General features: G+C 37.2%; 1 protein-coding gene across 1 annotated transcript in view; it reads right to left on the bottom strand.

Annotated features, from left to right (window-relative positions):
• Positions 1–2,899: 2,899 nt before the first annotated feature.
• LOC134542609 (26S proteasome non-ATPase regulatory subunit 2) overlaps positions 2,900–26,067 on the bottom strand; it is an 85,421-nt gene continuing 62,253 nt past the window's right edge. Inside the window, exon 16 of the mRNA XM_063386991.1 lies at positions 2,900–3,158. Coding sequence (XP_063243061.1) covers positions 2,979–3,158 — 180 coding nt within the window. The 3' untranslated portion in view covers positions 2,900–2,978. The remainder of the gene's footprint in view (positions 3,159–26,067) is intronic.

The following is a 26,067-nucleotide window of genomic DNA, read 5'->3' as shown; positions in this document are numbered from 1 at the left end:
AGGTTCCATCGGGCTTTGAATCTATGCAGCCAACCCCCTGATGCCTGAAAATCTTCAATGCCCATCTTAAGAGCTAACTCACGAGCTTTTTCTTGTAGAACAATTCCAGAGACTGGAATATTTGAAGCTCTGGAATGCATAAGCCAGTCAAAAAGATTTTTCTCCAGGCCTTCGTTTGGTGCCGTACAAACTCTCTTCCGGCTATCAGGCAACGCAAGATCTTGGTTTTCATACGTAACCCGCTTTGAAAGAATAGTAGACAGAGTTGATTTTGCGATTCCAAATTTTTCCGCAACGTCAGTTTTCTTTTCACCCCTATCTACAGCCTGCAGAATCTGTTGTTTTGTTTTCAGGTCTATTGCTTTTCTTTTACGAGCACCAGACATTTTGCTAAGAATACAAAAAAAAAAATCGAATTTTTAGTCTGTACCACGAGCACAAAAGGTTATGAGATAACGTAAACGTGTTCTCTCGGAAAACAATACAGCCGGAACTACTACAGTATAACGCTTTTCCGATTATGTATCATACTGCAGCCAACTCGCACAATAATATTCGTCGCTACAGCAAAACCCCTTATTTGCACTTTTCATGGGGGACAAACTAAAAAAGAGTAAAAAGCGGGAAAGTGTAAATAAAGGGAAAAGTAAGAAATATGTTAAAGTTAATTAAAATACAGTTGCATTCTGCAGCGTTCAGAACAAATACGGGCTACATTACACATACGCATTTCACCACAGTAAAAAAAAAATTTAAAAAAAAAGGGCCGCAAATTGATAAAAATTTACCGTCAATAGCGCGCCGTGCGCGGAGAAAGGTCATTGTACTCAATCAGCTGTTGTTATGGCGCGGCGTAGCCGCCGGCTGGCTCTCTCTGTTCTCTGAGCTGCGCATGCGCAGTATAACTCTCTCAACGCTCCGCCCAGACTCGTGACCGTCCATCAGAAGCCAGCCAATAGATGCGAGCTTAGCGGAAAAAAAATATAAGCTCCACCTCCCGTGTACCAGTTTTGTCCAGTTCTAATACCAGTTTATTGGTATACGCCCCAGTTTTCTCGCTGCCGTGACGTGTTCAAGTTTACGTTCATCTTGATGTCTTGATACCAATAATTAATTATTTACGATCCCCAGAAATAAATTGTTAGTTTAAAAAATATGCGTCAACTTTACAGTACTTCCAAAATTATAAAATACGTATAAAACAGTTACCAAGACTCCGCTCATTTTATCTTGTGAAGTTTGTCTCGTACCAGTATTTCGGCTAAGTTGTGACATAAATACAGTATCAGAACTTAACAATGATCCACGTTTATACATTCGTGAGTTTACGTTTTTCCCTCGTGCAGTTTAGATTGTCTCCTGCTATAATTACTCGGACTTTTACACGCTTAGGCTTATATTATTACATGTTTATAAATAAAAGCAGCAACTTTTCATGTTATAAAATATGTATATTTTGCGATTTAAAATGTTCATTGCCGACTATGAACATTACGTTTTTCACTATGTTTTTAGGCCTACTAGCTAATCTTATCTACTCTTAAGTACCCACGGATTTTTCTGGTTGTTTATGGTTGGTACGTGACGTAAATAGCCGGATGGATTCGATTTTTGAGACGTAATTCGCGTGAAAGTATTGTATTGGACTATATGGGAACTAAACGGGACCTGAAGAATATAGTGCAAATAACGGGAAAACGTAAATAAGGGGTTTCGCTGTATAAAAATTGTCTACAACAGAAATTTAGTTTTGCTACAAGTGTAAATTCAACGAACTTTAACTGTAAATTCAATTACATAAAGTTATTCTAGATTGTAAGAATTTTAAAACAAAACTAAAAAAGATGCGTCAACTTTCATATCGTAAAGTTTAATAGTCGGGCCTATCGATACAGAGCTTCGATAGAATCGTACAGTACAGTATCTCAGTCATTAGTCTATGGCCGCTTGAAGAACCTGTTCACATACTCTCTGCTGATGCTTTGTCTATGGCCAGGAGACACGTTGTAGGTTATGTTTTTGTTTACGTACACGCTGTTATGTTTGACAAAACAAATAAAAAATAAAGTACAAGTTTTTGGACGGTAATTTTTTTTTTCAAAATTTGCCTCAAGGTTGTTCGTTCAAGTGAATATTTTTGTTTCAGGAAGAAACAGACTGTCGTAAAATTCGTTAAGATGAAATAAAATTCAAGGTTATTATATACGTTTTTGGCGGGACCAAACAATGAGTTCGGTTAAGTGAAGTGTTCGTTTAATTGAAGTTCGTTGTACTGGTGCTTTCCTGTATATCCTTTGATCTCATTAGAATCAATAGAATCAGCCAATCCCAGAATCAAAATCAACGCAACACTCTGTAAACACAATTTAGCCTATGAAAACATACACAAATATGGCAACTACGTACTATATTTTTTTTTTTACTATTAGCACTTCCAACCAGTTATTTTGTGTATTTTACTACATAATACCTTTTTTTTAATATCTTGTAGTACAGCTATCATATTTTCTTTGAAAATAAATATTTCCAGACTGGTAATAAAAACTGAAATAAATTATGAGTCTGAGGTAGCTTTGCTAAAATAAAACACTAAAATAAACTACATAAATTTAGCAAGATTATATCATCATTCCAATTTATGCAATATTATAACAAGTAAGATGAAATAAACAAAAAATGTAAACAAAAATGTATTATTTTTATGTTATGATATGAATTTCACTTTATCAGTTTATCACTGTAAATAAGTATTGTATATACAAAGTATGCTTCATGTGTATTAAGATCCTCACAAGCTACAAATTTATTTAACACTACCTTTAACTGTTGATCTGAACTGCACAACATTATGTTATAAAAAAACTTCAAATGCAACCAGGGTAATAAATTAATACGTAGGTGAAAACTAAGACGAAGAGAATGTAATGGTACGAAACATCACATATTGTTCACATTCACAAAACACAAGCACAGAGAGTTTATTGATAGTCAGGGTTTTTGCTGAGGATGACGAAACCCTCCATGATGGGCGTGAGCGGCACGTACTCTTCAGTTGCCAGCTCTGCCCTCTCCCCGAACGCTAGGAGAACTGGCGTGGTGTGAGTTTGGAACCCTGTGATTGTCTTGGGCTTGCCTGCTTGGCCGACAACGTCAAGTGCCTAAATGAAAGAATGAAAACAGATCATAAGTTACTGAAAAGAATAAAAGCTAGAACAATATGAAATAATTATGGACAAGATTATATGGTAAATTGCGATAAAAACTAAATATATATCACAGTGAAGCATGTCAATGCAACACATCACACAGAAATGAAGGTTAATACACCATTTAGCACCAAAATGTAACTAAAATCATTAAATAAATTAGCAATTTCACAAAAACTTATTTAAAAATGAAAAAAAAGTGTAATCTTTTGTCATGGTAAATTCATTGACAGAAATTTATATTGGCATGAACCTTGTACAAATATTTATAAACTTTATAGATTGGAAAAAAATTATTATTACTTTACTTGATCTTGCATCTCTTATTAGTAACATATTTTACATTAATATTGGCACATTTTCAAACAAAAAATTTGCAGGTTAACTTTTCTTTTTCTTTAAAGTTATGTTCTAGACATGCTTATTACCAATGATTATATAAAATATAAGTGCATTATAAAACAGTTAAAATGTGACTATTTGGTGAAATAAGTATTAAGAAAAATTTTACTATCATATTTGTTGAATAATACACAATCTTTATGAATAAAGACAACAATGTTATAAAAATAACACAATAAAATCTTGTTCCTAGTAATAATAGTTATTAGACATTGGCCGCGAAAGCCTACAATCTACTATACTGCATCATCACCAAATGCTGTTCCTGTAATCTTAGAATTTCAAAAAATTGGTTTAAAAAAAGAAATGTTTCACCAAAATCTTTAAATGAAGCACCACAATGTCTTCACTTTTTCAAAATATTTTTTGGTGTGAAACGTCTTTAAAATCACACCGAAACATACAGGTACCAAAAAAGAAATTTGTACCATAATGAAAAGGTCTATATCATTTTGCCTTAATAATTTCTAAACTATTAGTCTTAAAGATATAAGTACGGTGTCATTATTTAACCTATATAGTCAGCTTGCTAATAACTAATAAGACCTTGAGTTTGCATCGCAAGTGGACAGATTGTCAGGGAAGGGGAACCGCGCAGAATGGTCAAAACCAGCGCTCTCGCTCCTTTCTATTTTCTATTCACTATAGTTCACAACTCAGATGTGATACAATGATGCTGTGTGTTTATGTACAGAGTTTATTTAGATTGATCGATTTAAGCCAAAAATAGTGTATTTTCGACAATATTTATATTTATATGTAAAAATGTAAGCCTAATATACAACATGTCAGCCTCAGCCCGAGCAAGAGCCAGCCGAAAATACACTGTGAACGATGCCGACTGTGAGCACCTTTAATGCTGTTGTACCTGTATCAACAGATATATTAATATTAAGTGAAGATAGCACCCACACATCTGCTGAATATGTCTCCGAACTGAGGGATCTGAATATCAGTCGAAGTGAAGTGATGCAAGACCATTGGCATGCAACAGACGAACGCTTCAAAACAGTATTCGAAACCAATCAGTTTGGTCTATCTTGGAGCATTTGTGATAAACTTTGGTTCGACAGAGATTTCAAGAAGGCAAAAGCTCGCAACATTCCATTCCTTCAGAATAAATTCCCTAGTAAAAATATAGCAATATTTTGTTTATGTAGTACCTGTAGCATGTCAATAGATGCCAATAAAATCTTAACGCTGTCACACTCAAACAAATTTCGATATCCCCCCAAGCCAGACGGTTTTAGTATGCAGTTTTCATTTCAATCCATTAAACTAAGAGTATCCTGACACAGCCCCACCCAATTTTTTATTTTTATTTTCCCCCCCGAGAGTTCTAAGAATGTATGCATAAATTTGTTTTAATCTTCGCATTCGGAACATGTCAATGATAGATTTTCCTTATACACTAGGGTCTCGATAATCCGAGCTCCGATAATCCGAGTTCCCAATAATCCGAGTCAGTTTCGGGGGTTGTGAGAAAGAAAAAAATATGAATTTTGCAAACACACATACACGTAGGGACGGCCAGGGCTACGTTGAGGAGGAAGGCCTGATGGGGTGAGTTGGGTAAGTGACTGTACATAGCAGGTAGCCGCCCACCCCTGCAGAAGTCGCAAGCATCTATTTTTAGAACATTGGGGGAAACCCCTTTTCTCCGTCGGCCTAGATCCTCCGCCCCCTCGTCACTTCCCCGCGTTCCCTCCAGAGGGCAATTTTTAGTTCCCATAAGTTCTTCGCCGTGAGCACATCTATGTAGTTACGTCCCAGTTCTATTACGAACCAGTATGAGTAAAAGAAAACATACTGAAATATCATTAAGTGATAAATTAGAAGCGCTGACGCGGGTTGATAAAGGTGAGCCGCTAAAAACAATTGCGCGTGATTTAGGAGTGAGTGCTGTTACTGTGGGTGACTGGAGGCGCAACAGACAGAAATTGGAGTTATGGCTAACTCAAAAAAATCTTTCTCAGGCTACAACATCCAGATCTCGTATGAAAAAAAGTGAGTACGAAAAAACAAGTGAAGCTTTGTTTTCATGGTTTTTAGCACAGCGGCAAAAAGGTGTCCCTCTTTCTGGGCCTATATTACAAGAAAAAGCGCAGTATTTTCGTAATAAATTACAAGAAGGTGAAAGCAATTTTAATGCCAGTAAAGGATGGCTGGATAAATGGAAAAAAAGATACGGTGTGTGGCAATTGCATATCACAGGAGAAAAGCTTTCAGCTGATGCTGCTGGTGCTGAAAACTATGTTCAAAAATTTCAAAGCATGATCGAAGAAGGGGGCTACACACATGATCAATTATATAACTGTGACGAGACTGGGTTAAATTTTAAAATGCTACCTGACAAGAGTCTAGCATCCAAAGACGAGATTTCCGCTCCTGGGCATAAAAAGAGCAAGGAACGAATTACTGTTATGCCATGTTCCAATGCCTCTGGGACACATAAGCTTCGTCCCTTGGTGATAGGAAAATCAAAAAAACCTAGAGCTTTTAAAAATGTAAATATGAACGCACTACCCGTCGCATACAAAAATCAAAAGAACTCGTGGATGAATACGACCATTTTTAAAAATTGGTTCTTCGAGGAATTTGTTCCTTCAGTAGAAACTTTTTTAAAAGAACGACAATTACAGAGAAAAGCACTGTTGGTTATTGACAACGCTCCATCCCATCCAAACGTAGAAGAGCTTTCAAGTGATGAAATTAAAACTGTTTTCCTGCCCCCAAATGTAACTAGCCTCATTCAACCTATGGACCAAGGCGTCATTGCGACAATAAAGAAAAAGTACAGACGCATGCTTCTGACATATATTTTGCAAGAAGAAGAAATTTCATTAGTAGATATGCTAAAAACAGTTAATATAAAAGACGTTATCTATTGGTTAGTTGATGCGTGGTCAGAAATTAAACAGGAAACTATACAGAAATCCTGGTCAAAACTTATAAAACTGAGAGTTTCACAAAGTGAAGAAGAAGAAACAGTTGAAGATGACTGTGATAATATGACTCTATTGAATTTAATGGTGGCAATCCCTGGCTGCGAAATGGAATCCAGTGCTGAAGAGGTTAAGAAGTGGTTAGACAGTGATGAAATTGAAGAATTGACAGATGAGAAAATTATTGAAATGGTCAACAACCGGGATGAGGACACCGAAAAAGACGAACAAGGGGAAGAAGAAACCAACAAAAAAATTAGCCATGCAGATGGGTTTCTACGTTTAGAAAAGGCACTCGAATACGTGGAGCAGCAAGATGACGTCACGCCAAATGACGTAATGTTTTTTAAGAAGTGGAGCACACGAGCAGCTGAGAAGCGAGGAGCATTAAAAAAACAAAAAACAATAATATATTATTTTAAAAATAATAATTATGTATATATTTCTAATCTGCCTTTCAATATGTTTGTATTTTATTTTTATTAAAACATCGACATATGTATTAGAAATTGATTTTGCGTGTTTTTATTCGTATTTCCAATAATCCGAGGTTCTGATAATCCGAGTTGGCCCCAGTCCCATCCAGCTCGGATTATCGAGGTTCTAGTGTATACCAGATCCAAACAAATTTCAGTGCTGCACGAACTTTTATTAGCTACACCAATTTTTGATAAACTAACTGTTAACTGTTATTACACATTTTTTTAAATGACAAAAAACTAATTGCAAAAAAAAATTAAAAAAAAAAAGAAAGAGAAATATCTGTAATCTATGACTATGTGCATTTGACTAGCACACACAATATCAAAACAACATACCCTGTAACAACCCAGATTACAGCCTTCCTCATGCAATCCAGTAATTATCTTTTGTCATAAATTTTTTTGTCAAATTTCAGGTTAGGTTTTCCAATGATGTAAAGTTTTGTTTTTCCTTTTAAAAGTTATTGTAAACGTAATTCTCTGGGTTTATTGTTTTTTTTTTAATTAATAAGTTTATTTTTGAAGTAATTTTTTTTTGCTGGCTTCTTTGTGTGGGAGGTATGCTGACGTGATTTTCCTTCGTTATTTCCATGATTGAGGCTTTGTTTCACACGCTAGGCGTGTGAGTCATGGTCACGGTAGTGCGAGAAAGATACAAAATCGCTGCGTCGTGGGAACAGAAGTAAGCATTTCGTGGGAGCTTCTGTTGCCATGTGCCGTGATTGGTTAAAAATTACGTCAGCGAGCCCAGGACACTGCCCGTACAAAGGGAAGGAAGGCTGTAAAATCAGTCATTGTCTGAGAACTATGCCGAGAGGTCGTGGTCGGGCGATGGCTCGCATCATTTAGCAATGTAATATTGAACGACAACTTAAGGCTGTTGGATGGTCAGGCGCTGGCATCTTGCCAGTGTAGGAAAATCAATGTTAACTAAATTACATTTTATGTAGGCACTAAATAAGATAAAAAGTTGAAATAAAAACCAAAATGCAGATAATGCAGGTATACACTTGCGTTAATACCCACTTTTTTAATAACATTTCCACATAGTTTTTAACTGACTTGTTCATTTTTCAATACTCTATTGTAAACAGGCTGCCCGTTTTATATATAAAATGAATATTAAGGCATATTCTGCAAGTTATTTAGATCAAAAAAGTTTTAGACCGCATATCTCTATCTGTAATAGGAAAGCTATAATATTATATTTGTATTGAAATCATTTGTGCAGGGGCAAATATCTCAGATGAGCGATGGCTACCTGGTAGAGGGGGGAAGGAAGGGAGGCAAGCTGTCAGATAGCTGCCTTAGTGCCTGGAGGTGGGGGGCAGTACTAATCCCTTCCTGGAGATGTTTACAGTTTGTAGGTCATGACTCACCACGGCATCCAAACTCTGGTATATTTCCCCCCCCCCCCCCCCCCCCCTTTTCGTTCTTATCACTCAGTTTGAATCCTATAGCCCGTCCCACTCTTAGATTGCAGTACACGGCTTATGGCGCGCGGTGTTGCCAAATCTCTAACAAATTACGAATTTCAGGAGATGCGTGTTTTTGTAATTCGGATCGAACAAGAAGCATTTTAAGAAATCATATCGTAATTTATAATATTTTATACTATTACACATATAAATTTGTAATAATGCCACTTTTATGTAAATTTCAAATAAAAACTACCTATTGTAGATAAAAATTCTTATAGTTTTCTTTTATGTTCTAAAAATCCCATATATATATACACACACACACACACACACACACACACACACACACACATATATATATTGAATTTTCATGGGCCCGATAAATGCCATATTTTTGGACAAGTCATGTCCAAAATGATAAATAAAATACGGTAATGGAAATTCTCGGTCGAGTAAGTTATGGGAAAAATCCGAACAATTGGTTCGAAATGGGAAAGATTTTTTGAAAAACAGAAAAATCGCAACAACTCCCATAATATGAATAATATCGAATCAGTTTTAACGTATGATAACTCGGAGTACCTAATGCCGAAAAATGTTTTCTAAATAAATTTTTTATACGACCAGCCATAACTGCATGGGTTCGAAAAAAATTTTCACCGGGCAAAAAAAAACGTAACTGCCTTAGTAGACACCTTATCAAATCTGTTTAAATTGTTTGTAAATATCATAATTATTTTCCAAAACTTTGTCTAAAACAATGTTTGATAAGATGCTTGGTGTTGAGAAGGATAGAAAAATAATTAAAAATTTTATACCATAATCGCTATTAAATTCCTTCGTATTTATTTAATACATTTTACATATTATGTTCAAGAATCGATTAAAATATTTTTGTTGACTAAGAAAGCCATGTATTTGAAATTGCTTGTAGGACAGAACCCCGCTTATCTAAACACACGACCCTCTTCCCTCTTACGACTGCAGCGCGCGCTCTTGTACTGATAAGACACATCTTTAACAGCTATTTCCACGGAAACTGTAGAAGCAATTGAGATGGAGCTGCTTTTAAAAACTAATTCAATTCATTGTGAACATTTTTCACGCTTTCGTCCCCCATCTATCTTTAATAGAAAAAATTTTTTCCGCTGGTCAACTTTTTGATGTGTCAGTTTGTGAGAAAATGCATTTCAATATATTAAAAAAATTATTTAAGTGAAACCTGTACAGTTTTTGTCTTAACATTTGTTCGGTGGCGTCCTAAGGCATTAATTTATTAATAAAAAAAATCTGAATGAAATACACATGTAGGTTTTTTTTATTTGATGTGAAACATATCGGAATACTTCAAAACAGTTCACAGCTAATAAGTTATGTTTTTTAATTTTTTCGGACACTTAAAATATTGTTAAGTATTCAAAATAAGCATTGCCTGATGCGTATTTTGATGCTATACAATATGAAAAAAGCTTGGTCCAAAAATTAAAATTTTAATTTAGTTTGATATTTGGCAACAACGCACGAAGAAACAAGGACAGTGCTAACGGCAATCGGCGTGTGTTAGAGAGAGAGAGAATGCGCCCATTTACTTCCACACTGCAATCTAAGAGTGGGATGCTCTATAGACCCTAAAACAGATTTTGCGAACTGGTATACCATATCACCTCAGTGTGGGCCACCAAATTATAAGTGTATATTACCATGTTACTGACGATGCAAATAAAATTATGTAATTTACTATGTGTGCAATTTGTGTGACACTAATTATAAACCAGTTATAATGAATAGCCAAAGTTATTACAACTTCAGCATAACATTAGTTAACTGCTTTATCTACACATCGCGGACTTAAATATGATTGAAAACATGTATCATTAATATTATATGGTAAACAAAATGTTAAATATCTGAAAACAAATTATATAGTCATAGCTTTTAACTAGGGACCGGTAAAGTAGGATATTTTTTCCAAACTTAAACATAGTAAGTAGTATTCATTAAAATACCTCTATCGAATTCGTGTACTTATTTAGAAATGAAATATTTATTATATTTAGCAGATTAAGTGTGATTACGCACGCAATCTCGGTGAGTGAGCGTACAGACGAATAAAAAAATTGCTTACAAACCGTTAATACATTGGGCCTGCGTGTTATCTGACAACATATACATAACTGTTATTGTAGGGTCAGTGAGAAAATTATTTTGCAATGTTTGAATGATTTCACCTTAATTGCGCAAAGCAAGTATTGCTGGTAAATCAGCCAGAAAACTACGTAATTATTTATTACAATCAGTTGCGTTCATATTTAAAAAAACAAGGAAAAAAGTATATCCATACGGAATTAAACGTTAAACGTATGTGTTTCATTGCTCCAGTTGTCTGTATATTATAAATATATATATATTAATATAAGATAACTTATATTGCTGTAAATATTTTGCAGCATTGCGAAGAGTGTAGAATTATAGTGTACAGTAAAATGTAGGACCGGGACCATATGTGTGTCGCATCGCTCTTTATTTCGGCAATATAAGTTTACGCTACTGAATACACACATGCCTACATTATATACATACATTAGCATTATATATCTGAGGACGTAGAACAAGTTATATAATTTATACACGAGTTGTTATATTTGAATTAATGTTGCATTTACTTCACGAAACTAATCACAAACATTATTATTATTAAAATAAGTGAATATCTAATCAGACAAAAGTAATTAAACTATACAAATAAATATTACGTTCTTTGAATGTTTTATGCAATGGGGAATCTTGATTCAGTGAAGTCTTTTGGACATACGCCATTAAAATAATAAAACAACCCACTTAAACTTTAATTTATATTTCTTAATCTAAAAATAATAGTGCTTACCCAATTTATAGTAGGCCAATATATAGTAAGAAATTATTATATTTGAATTTTTTTGGTTAATCACAATTAACAGCCATTATTCTGATAAATTGCAAGTCCCGTGAATGTTTCAGTTGCACTCATAACACAAGTCATCTTCATATTAAAAATATGGATTATTATACAGGTTTACTGATTGACGAAGTCAGAATAAGTAGAGAATTTTGGTTGAGTAAAATGTTTCCAAAACTTCAGACATTTTACAAGGAGTGTATTCTGCCTGAAATAATAGATTCGCGGAGAGCTCGAGGGCTGAGCATCAAAGATCCGCCACACATTCAAGATGCAAAGAAGAAACTGCAGCTTGACAAACATAAAACAAGAACAAAAAGTATTTGATGTGATTTGGGAGGTAATGTGTAGCTTAGATATGCATGTACTGTATGTACAGATATGTAGGCCTATTGTAGATATTGTAGGTATGTTTGTTTTTGAATGCCTAAAAAAGGTTATCAACAGATAAAGTAACTAATAACGCAATTTAAAAGCCTACGTGTTTCTCTCTCACACTCCTTTTTACATCGCACATTCTCTGATCAGCTTCTGTAAAAAAAAATTCTGTGAAATACAATTTTCAACATGTTGTTGTGGCTTGTTGCTGAATTAATAATAACTACACACTAACGTAATGACTTCTAAATCACATTTAAAATAATTATTTATTTGCTTATATAAATTATAAGTAGATTTCTTCAGGCTTTGCCGACTTAGGAATAACGATTACTAGGTACAAAGATTTGTCTTAGGTCGTGCAAGTGTTTCAGATTATGTCTGTGGTAAGAGAGAGGATTTATGTTTCTTGCAGTAATGAACAGTAATTTTTTTAACAGAAAAATTAATGAAAAAAAAAAATTAAAAATTACTTTAACACACTTTGTAATACGTTGGCGTATTTAATTTTGTTTCGAAGGCATAAGAATTTCACCGAAAAAAAAATTTACTAGCTAAGAAATTTCTTGCTCATTATAGTGACCTTCGAAACCATTTTGAAGTATGCTCGTATAATAAATATTTGCACAATATCAGTATAAATGCAAATTTATTAGAATTACATAATTATATATTTATATATTTGTGTAATTATAATCATGATAAAAGGTTAAAATAATATTGCAAAGATTATATGTATGCTGCATACTGTACATTTTATTCAGCTTGCAAATAATTTTTTTACTCTTCTGAACCATACAATGATAACACAGTTGCCCAGATTTATTATATGTGGTTTTGAAATGCACTGTGCTATTGCATAATCGCAATTCCGTCCGTATAAAATTTTAGGGCAGCTCATTTCCGAATAAATTATTGTATTAAATATTCAAAACTGTTTTTCACGAGACAAAAAAAATCCTCACTTAATTTGTGTATTTTCACTAATTTAATACACTCATTATTGGATTAACAGAAGTCTCATTTGTCATGCAAAGTTAGAAAACAATGTTTTTCCAAATTCAAATAGCAAATTATAACATGAACAATGCCGTTTTAATAGTAGGATATTGATATGTAGCTCGCTCATCGTAAGTCTTCAAGAAAATTAGTGCATCCCTGCCCAATTGTATCCTTCCCCACGTTCAAGTACACATATACAACAACAAGATGTAACCAAACCAACTACGCTGTCATTAACTTGACTGTGGATTAAAGGAAGGCTTCATTGTCCAATGTCTTCACTTCAAATTCAAATCGAAATTTCGGAAGTTAACTGCCTATAATGTGCAATAAAACGTAAACGACTTCAACTATTCAAGTGTGCGTGTGTGTGCGTGTGTGTGTGTGTGTGTGTATGTATATATATATGGGAACTAGTTAAGTACTGATCTTTACTTTTATTCTTAAACGATACTTACACACGCTTATTATTTACAGATAGGCTTACGAAAAATATCTGGATGACCAGTTATGAAAAAATATAGTAAATAATATAACATTTACAGCACAGTACGTACGTGCTCATCTAAATTGACGTTTGATGGAAGTTTGTATGAAGTAGAGTTTGGTTCAGGTACAGAAAATTACGGATCTTTTAGTCATCTCTGCTAGTGTCAGAAGGATCATTACAATGCTGAAATACGTTTCGCTGTAGAAGACTCACCAGCTTGCGGAGGGTGGGGTCATGGGTTCAGTGTTTCTCGTGAGACATGCCTGAGCGTGGTGGGAGTGTTTAATGTCAGGTTGATGTTTGATTACTAAGCCATCCTCATTCCCTCTACAAAGTCAGCCTACGGACTAAACAAATAGGGTTAAGTGTTTGAATATTTATTTACACGCACGATTATTTCACCAGTAATAACTTATAAAAATCCTGTGGTGGAATATTCACTCACGCTTACATACCACATGGCAATTTCAGCCTTTGTGGTATATCTGCTTCTGGTTTAGGTATTTTTTCAGGCCAATGATGTATAATTCCGCCAAACGTTAACAATAGTATTGCCATGCAGTAAATGCCATGCGAATACCACAAGAAAATGTTTTAATCGGAAGATGCAAAATACGCATCAAAGTAGATCTAAGCCAGAAGTATATTTTACAAAAACGTTGAGGTTACATTGCGGCACCTATAAACAACTGTAATACCACAGTCGTGCGACATATTTACAATTAAAGTCAAATAAAATTTAAAATTATTTTCAATAATTTTTTGCTGTGTATTAGACCAAATATTACATAATTATATGTGGTAATTTAGTATTGACATACTTTAATGCCATATTAATTACTTTCAATCTCACAGACGCTGGAAATTTGACATGTATTGCATTTTTTTTAAAAGTACGAGTACAGTATTATAATGATCACAGAAGTGCCTTAGATAGAGAATTGCAGTATGATTGGTCAAATGCGAAAGATGCTAAGAAACCAGACAGGAAATTAGGTGATAAATCCATGCCACCTGCGTGGCATAAAAACTGATAAAATGGATACCACACATCATAGCAAGACATACAATATTAATTATGCCACAAAGAAAAAAAAAAAAAACGTAGGTATATCTTACTCAAGGCAACTACATTATGCATATCAATCGAATGCCGCGGAAAGAAAAACACCCCTAATTGAATAAACTTTTCATGTAGGCAATTTTCTTTAGGTTTTGCATAAACGAAAAAACTGCTAATTAAAAAGTTCAATTAGCGTGGCCTTAAAAATGATGCTTTTATTATAAGCAACTGTGATGCATTTATAAATTATAAATCCCAACCCCATACATTAATTTTTTTTTGTGGTACAAATGTGTACTCCAAGTGACTGAAAGCTTCCCGACTACCCACAGGAATCATGCCTTGATTCTGCGTTCAAACAATAACTTGTTTTTGTCGGAGATATACACGGAGAGATACTATGTAATGCTAGAAATACCGAAGGTGAACTGTAGATACGCGTAGATATAGTCCCTACATAAATAAATACACGTATGCGTTGCCTTCCATTACTATTTATGATTTATTTTACTGCAACATCGGCAGGCAGACTATGTAGGGCCTAAATGTCGCTGCGCGAACTTTCGGTGTTATTTTTAAAAGACCTTCTAGTTTCAAATAATGTCGCACATAGAATGTGTACGACGCCTTTTACATGCATGTACAACGGAGAAGTTTATCAAACAAGCAAGAGAAAATAAACACATATGGCACTGTGAAAACTTAATTATATGTACCACTTTGCAGAGTTCGCAATATCAAAGTATTTATTTTTAAATTCTGTGTAGCATTTTGATATCTACAACTTATTGAATTCACAAATTCAACCATTTAATTTCCTGAACTTCACATAACACCTCAACTCGCCCCAGGACAAGCAGCATGAGATGCTTCCTTTCCTCTTTTCAAACCAGGGATTACGATAATCCCCATTAGTGAAGCACCCAGCTGTGTTGACGAGGATCGGCCATGGGGTCGGCAAGGTGTAAGGTGTGTTATTAGCCTGGAGGGACACGGGATTATACGGCCAAGTTCGCCTGAAAATTTAGAAGATGCTACTTGTCATACATCCGTGCATTTAGATAGGCAATTTTTCATATTTTACTGAAGTTCTTGGCAACCAGTCAATGCCCTTAACAGCTACGGTCCGAGCGACGCCTACCAACCTTTTTTTTTTTCCTCTTCGGACATTTAATAAATTAGAAATTTTTGACGCTAGTCGTAGGCAAAGCTCACAGCGAGGCGACAAAGTGTTTTGTCCAGTCATCCCTGTCCGGAACTGATCTGTGCAATATAATGTAATTTTTTTGTGTGCTCTGTTATACGGAATGTGGTGTGATTTTATCATGAATAAAAGAAACAGGTAATCCATCAAACATTGAGCAGTAATTTCTTCGTGACCTGCTTCTAACCTGTATTGTAAGGAGGTTAGGCACTGACCTACCCTAACATTGATTCTTTAGCGTGGGGTTTTGAGAAGATAAAAAAATATTTATTCTTGTGTTATGTTTTGTATGGAAATATTTGTCTCTGCATTCCTTAAATGTTTTCTATAACTCCTTTGTTTCTGTCGGTGATTTCTGGCAGAGATGATTTATAAATTTAAGTTTAAGCCGGGTTTTGGGAAGAAGGAGTAAGGAAGGGCCGTCCAGCTGGCGCCAGGTGTTTGAAAGTGTTGTGGTGTGACCTAGTTAGCTGTGATTGGCCAAGTGACGTTTCACTTTATTTGAGACAAAATCGCTGTATGCTGCCGCCATATTGTGCCGGAACTATTTCTTTATAGGTTGCCAGAAGTTATTGTAAGCTGTTAAATAATGGTAAAGTAAATGAATTTGTGGTTTAAAATCTTGTATCTTTTTTTGTTAAACTTATTTTATTTTGAAGTGTATATTTGGTTGAAGTAAGTGCAAATATTGACCGCGGAAGGATATGGAACTTTGTTTTTGGAGGGAGAGAGAGGCTTGTAACGGTGATTTTGGAAGGAGCTGTGAAACATGTGGTGAAAATAAAGTTTTTCTTTGTAGTTGGGCGTTATTAAATTATTACTGGAGAGTTACCCACTACATATTTTGGCGCCCGAACAGGGACCCGACGAAGTTGAGTACTCGGGTAAACAATAGGCAGTGTTGAGTGAAAAAAAAAAAGGACAAAAGGAGTTGTTTGTGAAAAGGTCGGCGTCGGCGTGGCAAATGCAGCGGAAACAAAGGGCGGTGTAATCACCTAGGGAGCGTGACTGGAGGTCTGCAAAGTGCAGAATAACGAATGCGGCGTAAATAGTCACTCGCGGTGTAATCACTGGAGGAAGTGTGATTCTACGTGTGAAGCCCAAGTGTCTACAGCGGCAGAGACGACCACGTGTCTACAGCGGCAGAGGCGACAGCGTGGGACAGCTCGGCAGAGGACAACGGCCTAGGACACTCCGTGGACGACATAGCGGCATTCGCAGCGGTCACCAGGGAACCCGTCAATTAAGGTCGGAGATACACCGTCACACTCCCCTACATACACAGTATCAGCCAAGTATTTCGACTCGTCGGTTTGTGTTAATAGCATATTGACGGTGTTATATTTTTCTTTGTGAAGTAGTTGTGCACTTTTGTTATGTAGGGTCTTTGTAAAAAAAAAAAAAAGCATAAAAACGTGCAAAACAGGATAAGGTGCAGTGGTGTAAGTTGGAACTGTACTCTTTGATCATTGATTAGCTGTACACGTTCGAGATCCTGTGGGGTTTAGTGGAAGGGAAAATGTTTGTTTTTTGTTTTGTATATTTAGAGTAACTGGTGTATGAGTAAATAATATCTTTGTCTTTGAACATGGCGCCAGTAAATACTCGATCAACTGGGGCACTAGCCAGTAGCGCAACAGGCGCTAGTTTGGAGGACCTGCCACTAGTAAGTGTTGGGGTGCTCAATCAGCAAGGGGAAATAGTAGAGCAAGGGGAGGAACAATCTGTCGGGGACATATCCACACCACCTCCGCCAGCAGGGGAGAGTAACCAGGATCTAGCGTCACTAATTAAAGAAATGTTTGCGGTACACCATCAAAAGTTGGAAAATTTCAAAGCAGAGATCAGGGGGGATTTTGCAGAGTTTCGCTCGAGGCAGGAGGTTTTGGAAGAGCGGTATGCTGGTCGTTTAGCAGAAGCGGAAAACCAAGTTTCCAGCCTAGTCCAGGAACAGGTGGCCATTAGGGAGCAAATAGCCAAAGTGGAGGAGGAAGTAAACACTCACCAACTTGATGTCAAAAACATAGAACATCAGCTGACATCCCTAGAGGGAATGATGGCCAGCAGCCGAGGGGAAGTTTTGCTTGTTAATCAAGAGCTAGAGACGGCTAAAGCAAAACTATCAAGCGAAAGTAGGTTGCAGGAGGAAGCCATGGCACAAACTCGCAATGAGATGAACCAGTGGGGGCGAAAGATAGATGGGAACGAAACCAAGATAGGGAACCTCAGTCAAAAGTTAGCTACGATAGAGGGAGAACTTAGCGCTGGGGGGTGTAGTGGAAACGGTATGTGTCGAAATAGGCGTCTCACACAGCCATATCAGGACCGAGACATCCCTAAATTTTCGGGGCAGGATAGGGTACACCCAAAGAAGCATCTTGGCAAACTACACGAATTTTTCGCAGTTTATGGGTGCTCGGAAGATAAAAAACTTTTTGTGGCAAAGAGATCCATTGTGGGGACAGGTGAGAATTGGTTGAGGCTAAGTGAAAACCGCATTACCACGTTCAAAGAATTCGAAAAAGAATTTACAAGTGAATACTGGGGGAAAAGGGTGCAAGGGATAGATCGAGCGAATCTGTATCAGGGGAGATGCGTGGCAGGGCAGCTAGAGGCCCATCTTAGCAATGTAGTTGAGCGTAGTAGGTATTACGATACAGCGTTCAGTGAGGAGGAGATAGTTACTCTTGTGTATTCACAAACACCTGAACATGTACAAGAGGCACTGGTAGGAAAGGATATATCCACTGTTGAGCAGCTGCGCAAGGTACTTAAGGAGTTAGACCGTATAAATGCTTGGAGAGAGCCACGAGGTGCGTCTGGACAACCACAGAGTTTGGGGGTTGATAATTTTTGCCATGGCAAAGCAAGTGGGGGGTATCAGAGCCAAGGTGGGTATTTTCAGGAAAAGACCAGCAACAGTAACCAGGACTCCAATAACAGCCACTGGGGAACCAGGCCATGGAAGGGAGGAGGATCTGGTAATGGGAGGGGGCAAGGTAGCTGGAGATACGGGAAGAATGGTAGTGGGCCAGTAGATGGGGATGATAGAAAAGCGGGTGCAGGACAGGGAGAGAGGGGTGAGAAAGAAGGTAAGATAGATGAGAGAGGAGGCAACGGCGACCACCGTTCTAATGCCCAATCGGGAAACGAAGTGGATCGTCGAGCCTAGGCAGTCAGGCTAGGGCGATCGAATCTGTTGAAGGGCCGCTAGGTGGGTGTAGGCCTATTCACATGGCTGCTGCAATCTTCACTGATGATAGAGAATTTTTATTGTCTGAAGGAGCCCAGAAACCAAATAAAGTATGTGTGCCTGAACTAATGTGTAAGATAGGGGACCAGGAGGTAGCAGTCCTTTTTGATTCGGGATCGGAAGTCAGTGGGATTTCCGAACAGTTCCTAGCAGAGCTAAACAAGCAGGGATTCACGTATCCCACACTGCCCGTACCTCAGCTGACGGTAATTGGGGCCACCAGGGGTAAAAGCAGAAAGGTAAACAAGCAAATCTTTTTGGATTTTCAGTTAGGGAGAGAGACCTACCGTGCAAATTGTCTGGTTATACCCAGATTAACCAAGGAGGTGATACTTGGCATTGACTTCATGCATAGTCACAACATAGTTGTTGATTTTGTTCAGGCTAGGATTTTCATTAAAGGAGACCCTTATGCTATGGTGAGGAGTGACAACTGGTTGGACCGGAGTCCGGGGGTATTGAGGGTACAGTGTGTGGAGGATTGGAAGGAGGGTAAATTGGAGGAAGAACTAGGCGAAATGTTAGAAAAGGACCCACAACAAATTCAAAGGGTCACCGCTACACATTGGGAGGAGGAGGTGAAGCATATGTTAGAGCGATGTGAGGTAGGAAGTGAGGAGGAAAGGATGCAGTTAAGGGGACTGTTGCTTGAATTTAAAGATGTTTTTCGGGGAGAACCTGGGCTGACCACCAAGTATGTGGCCAGAATACCCATGGAAGACGACACGCCATTCAGAGGTAGGAGCTACCCGATCCCTTGGGCATGTAAGGATGAGGTTGAGAACCAAATTAGGCAGATGGAAGCTAGCGGCATAATCGAAAGAGGGAACAGTCCTTTTGTAAACCCCTTGGTGTGTGCTAGAAAGAAAGATGGGAGGGTGAGGCTATGTGTAGATTCAAGGGCATTAAAAGGCAGAATTGTTCCCGATAGGCAGAGTCCAGTGGAGCCCAGCCAATTGTTCACTGCGTTCTATGGATGTAAATACATCAGCACGACTGATTTTGTAAAGAGGTACTGGCAGGTGCCACTGCATGTCAACGATAGAAAATACACAGCTTTTCTTTACAAGGGGCGTGTATACCAGTTCAAGGTACTGCCTTTTGGTTTACCTAATAGTGTAGGGGAGTTCTGTAGGGCGGTGGATGCTTCCTTAGGTCCCGAATTAGAGTCCAGAGTTCGAACCTATGTGGATGATGTGCTAATTGCAACAGAAACGTTTGGCGAGCACTTGGAAATTCTTGAGCAGTTGTTGTACCGACTAAGGGAGGTGAATTTAACCTTGAACGTATCCAAAACAATGTTTCTAAGGAACGAGGTGATTTTTCTAGGTTTTAGGTTGAGTGCAGAGGGAATAAGACCGGACCCGGAAAAGGTGAGGTTAATTAGAGAATTTCCGCGACCCAAAACTGTCAAAGAACTGCGAGGATTTTTGGGATTGTGTAATTTTTACCGAAGGTTCGTTGAACGGTTCTCAGATGTGGTGGCACCTATGTTGAATTTACTTAGGAAGGATGGCGTTTGGGATTGGAATGACCAATGTGAGAGTAGTTTCCACAGGGCAAAAACCCTTTTCGTGGACAATTGTGTAATCCGGCACCCTGATTTCACCAAGGAATTCTACATCAGTACAGATGCCTCCAGCTATGGATTGGGTGCAAAGTGCTTCCAGCTAGGGGAGGAGGGGGAAGAACACCTGATAGCCATGCTGAGTAGGAGTTTGAATGCAGCTGAAAGGTCCTATACTGTTACGGAACGGGAATGTCTGGCAGTAGTGTGGAGCCTCGAGAAATTGAGAAATATAGTGTTAGGCAGTAAAATCATAGTGCAGTCCGATCATCATTCACTAGCTTTCTTACAATCATGCAAACTGATGGGGAGCCGTCTGACTAGGTGGTGCCTAGCTCTGCAGGAGTATGACTTGGAGATTGTTTACATCTCGGGCAAGGAGAATGGGGATGCAGATTTACTAAGTAGGACGATAAAAGAGCAAGGGGAGTTAATTATGGAGGAGAAACCCCGAGCAGGACCCATTATGGCCATTATTAATGTGGAAAAGGATGATGAACTATTTAGGAAGTTCACCAAGTTAGGGGAGGCCCAAAGGGAAGATGAAGTCTGGGGCATGATCATAGGGGTATTAGAAGATGAAAATAAAGATGTCAACCAACCACAAGTCCAGAAGCTGCTTTTGTGGTACTGTATAACGGGTAAAGTACTCTATAGGAAGGATGATTCGGGAAAATGGAGACTATGTATACCTAAGATATTGGTCAACCAATTAGTATGGCATCTTCACCGATCCACTGGACATTTTGGGAACAAAAAAGTATTTTGGTTAGCAAGTAACAGCTACTATTGGTCTAATATGGAAAAGACAATTAGGAAAATAATTAGTAGTTGCGACATTTGCCAAAAGGCGAAATACCCTAATCGTAATTGGGAAGGTAAATGGGAACCAATTGTTCCATCAGGACCGGAGGATCTTTTAGCTGTGGACCTATATGGCCCACTGCCCAAGTCGAGGGGAGGTGTCCAGTACATTTTCGCGGTATTAAATGTTTTTACCAAGTTTGTGCTTTGCTATCCTTTAAAGAAAGCCACGGCAGCGGCATGTGTTGACAAGTTACTCAATCATTATTTTGAAAGAATGGGTGTACCTAAGAGAATACTGAGTGACCACGGTACCCAGTTCACTGCGGATGTTTGGCGCTGGGAGTTAGCCTGGAAGGGCGTTGATGTGATCTATAGCTCTGTCAGGCACCCGCAGGGGAATCCGATTGAGCGTGTTATGAGGGAAATAGGGAGATTGCTACGCACCTATTGCCATGAGCAGCACAGCAAGTGGGCTGAAGCTGTACCACTATTAAATAGGTTTTTTAATGAACACATTCACAGCAGTACAGGTTTTTCACCGCAGGAACTTACCAGTGGCAAAATTCAGCGGGACAGTCTAGCCCTAAAATTTAAGTTTCCTAGTGGGGAGGAGGATCAGACTAGTGACAGGATAGAGGAAGTTAAACTGAAACTTAAGCATGCAGCATTGAGGAGAGGAGTACAACAGAGAGTTATAAGCAGTAACTTCAAGGTAGGGGATTTGGTACTGCTCAGAGTTTGTGGGAGAAGTGATTTTATGTTAAAAGAGACGAAAAAACTGGGACTGCTATATGAAGGGCCGTTCAGGATCACTAGGGAAGTAGGAAAAAATGTCTGGGAGATTGGACACTTGACTGGTGGCAGGGGTGTTCGAGGTAGCTTCAACCAATATTTGTTAAAGCCGTACATTAGTGAAACGTGAATCCAATCGTGTGGCGCCATTTTCAAGTTGATTAGAGTTTCGAGAGTTGTTTCATGTTATATTGTTTGATTTGATGTTTGTCGTGTGGTTAGTGATGTAACGGGATAACCTGCATAACATGTTGGCTTGAAGCAGGAAATCTCTTGAAACATTTTGGGACTCTCATAAGGGGGTTGTTGGTAAGAGCCAATGTGGGTTTATTTTATTGATGGTTGTGTACAAGTAGATTTGTGCTAAGGGTATATTCTTGTTTGTTTGTTAATTACAAGTCTGTAATTTTGTCTATTGGGATTCTGTGACTTGTTATTAACAGTGTTAGAGAAAGTAATTAAGTAAAACTGAACACTTGTAAATGGCTATCTTGTTTTGTGAGGTAAGTGGTGTAAAAGCTGGAAGGAAGTAACTAAGGGAGAATTGGTCGCTGGCTTGCACATACCTCAGGCAAAAGTTAAATTTTGTTTACTCAAACTCCATTTAACTTGGGGGGTTGTAAGGAGGTTAGGCACTGACCTACCCTAACATTGATTCTTTAGCGTGGGGTTTTGAGAAGATAAAAAAATATTTATTCTTGTGTTATGTTTTGTATGGAAATATTTGTCTCTGCATTCCTTAAATGTTTTCTATAACTCCTTTGTTTCTGTCGGTGATTTCTGGCAGAGATGATTTATAAATTTAAGTTTAAGCCGGGTTTTGGGAAGAAGGAGTAAGGAAGGGCCGTCCAGCTGGCGCCAGGTGTTTGAAAGTGTTGTGGTGTGACCTAGTTAGCTGTGATTGGCCAAGTGACGTTTCACTTTATTTGAGACAAAATCGCTGTATGCTGCCGCCATATTGTGCCGGAACTATTTCTTTATAGGTTGCCAGAAGTTATTGTAAGCTGTTAAATAATGGTAAAGTAAATGAATTTGTGGTTTAAAATCTTGTATCTTTTTTTGTTAAACTTATTTTATTTTGAAGTGTATATTTGGTTGAAGTAAGTGCAAATATTGACCGCGGAAGGATATGGAACTTTGTTTTTGGAGGGAGAGAGAGGCTTGTAACGGTGATTTTGGAAGGAGCTGTGAAACATGTGGTGAAAATAAAGTTTTTCTTTGTAGTTGGGCGTTATTAAATTATTACTGGAGAGTTACCCACTACAGTATGTTCCACTCATCACCTAATTTGAGCTAGCCGGAGGTGGTGGGTGGTGACAACCCACTCACACAAATATTGAAGTTTGGAACATAAAGTAATCAATTTTAAGACAAACTTTTTGTGCCATGTTTTGAGCTCAAAACATGGGGAGCCTCTTACAACTGATGTTGTCTTTCAAATGGTGAATTTATTTTAACTACGACACCCCTATTAATTAAGTTCGAGAGTTTTGAGAATTGAGTGTTGCTTGCACGAGCAGGAATTTGTAAACATTTGTAATGTCTATAAATAGGGCAGGTTATTCAACAAGATGGTAATTCAGGATGTGGCACAAGAAACAGGGGTGGATAGTCAACTTTCACATAAGATAAAATGATGATAAGCCCAGGTGCACAATGTAAGCTGTTCTTGTGTTTGTTTCAAAAAGACACTGAGAACTTTACATTTTTAAGAACAATCTCTCCTTATCCAAGGTTAAAGAAGCCAAATACTGTGCAGTCAACCAGTAAAACCCTCACAAAAAACTTTCTGAGCAGTGCTGTGTAGTTATAACTACTTAAAATAACTAGGCCTGTGCGAATATCAGTTGTTTTAGTTCGAATTGAATACAAATACAAATATCAAGTTATTCACAAATACGAATATGAAATTTGAATATTAAGAAAGAGAATTATTATCCCACTAAACAATTTTTGTTTTTCACATCATATAACTTCTGGAGAATTAGGCAAACAATACTAAAGTGAAAAACTGTTTAAGTTAAGTCAGCTACAATAATTATATGTAAAATGTTTGTTAAAATATTTAAATTATGAAATGATTTTTTACAATCACTATGCAGCTAACCTAACTTAACCAACCTTTCGTTTCAGTTCTTATTCACCTTATTTTCCAAAACCTTCTTTAAAGTAAGAACATAGTTGCTTATGCTACTTGCTGTAGAACTTAATTTATTTAAAACTAAATAAATGTTCTGATTAATCAATTTGACTAACATTACTTTCTATATAAATAAAAATTTATATTTCCTTGAAATAGCTCTTCGCACGTATTCCACATTCCACTATCTTAAATTAATTTTATTCAAAGTCTTAAGAAATATTATCAATATTTCAAAAGATTAGGTTACTATCATCAATCAAAACGAAACTGTAATATTTGTTCAGCCTGGGCGCCATAGAAAACTTGATAAATAAACACTAAGCTCAAATCAAACTACTATTACTTTTAACTCAAAGATATGATTAAAACCAATAGAAATGTATATTTTGAATATATATTCTCCTAAACAATGAAAACTAGGTATCAGCATATTATACTCCCAGTTCATCGAAACAAAACTTACTTATGAAAAACTCAACGACAAATGAAACAATTTGTTGAACACACACTTGACATCAGTGTCACTGATAAAACTAGCATTCAAATTTGGATTAAATAATTAAATCAGTTGGAGTCATGTTTTCAAGTTAACTAAAGAAAAATAACTTTAATCAGTTATGTGTGATATTGTTAAAATATTACAAGTTACCTTTGCACAACTAGTTAGTCAGTACATTAAATAAACAAGAGAAAGTTAATACTAGGGATCATCTCTGGAATATAGTGAGAAACAGTAAAGGAGTTAAAATTAAAATATGGTTTCAAACATCTACCAGCATTTCAAGTAAAGAGTTAAGGTTAAATTGAAGCAGCAATCATCAAAGTTAAAATGACTAACTTTTTGAAAGAGAATGCTAGTTACCTAATATCATATAACACAACATTTACCCTAAAACAAAAAGTTTTACATGCCATGGACCATACCTTATTTTGCCACAATACACCTAATCCCTCACTTAGCACGACTAATTCGTTCCTAAAATGCTTGTTATTCGAAATAGCGTATTCTGAAGCATTAGTTTCCATAAACAGCAAAGCTAATTTATTTAATGTGTTCCAAAATTGTGTAGGAAAATATATTTTACACAATATAAATGCGTTGAATAACACTGAACTATAAATATGTCACATCATTTATCTTTATATGCCTCCCATCGCACTTTGTATGACACATACAACACAGCGTGATGGGAGATAGTATTCGTCAGTCGGCTGGCTGACTTGCCCACTCGGGCGTGACCTTCAACTCACGTCGTGTACCTTTCCAAACCATCCTTTACTGAAAGTGAAACCGATATTTCTGTCCGGATAAATACATTTTAATTTTTCAAAAATTTAAAAAGCTTATTCGTGTATCACCACCTGGTTCACATCAATCCTGTCAGTCCAATGATTATTTTTTTCATTGCAACATTCATTTAACAAACTTTTCCACGTGAATCATCTGTTCATTTCTGTTCCGGTATCTAAGGTCAAATATATTCCTGTTAGTACAACCAACAGCATCACACTTATTTAAACTTTTGGTAAGAGTCCTTATTTCGTACGATTGTGCGCACAGTTGATTGACTTGCTTAAAACTAAAGTACGACCAACATAAGCATTCCCTTCATGACAATCTGCGCGCCGTTATACTTCTAGTTTTGTCTCAAATACTTGAACACGATTCATTATGAGTGATCAAGCACCTACAGTTACCGGCAGCTGAATGGGCAGACATTGCTTTTGTCTGAGTGAATTCCCTGCCACTGGCTAGACTGAGTTCATGGCCCGGTTTGTGGCCAGGCGACAACGGTACGGCACGGCGGATATGCGTGGACGTAAAAACATTTGGTCCTTTACACTCCATTGCCGCAATTTAACTTGCCATAGCTGATGTTTGTACAACAGCTGATAGCATAGACAGACCTGCGCGCGCATCTCTACCCCCCTTGTTTGGAGAACTGTATCCCACGGCACATCTGTTTGTTGTTTACA

Source organism: Bacillus rossius, chromosome 1 (assembly GCF_032445375.1).
Source record: "Bacillus rossius redtenbacheri isolate Brsri chromosome 1, Brsri_v3, whole genome shotgun sequence".
In the NCBI taxonomy this organism is placed as follows: Eukaryota; Metazoa; Arthropoda; class Insecta; order Phasmatodea; family Bacillidae; genus Bacillus; species Bacillus rossius.
This window is presented reverse-complemented; position numbering and strand designations above follow the sequence as displayed.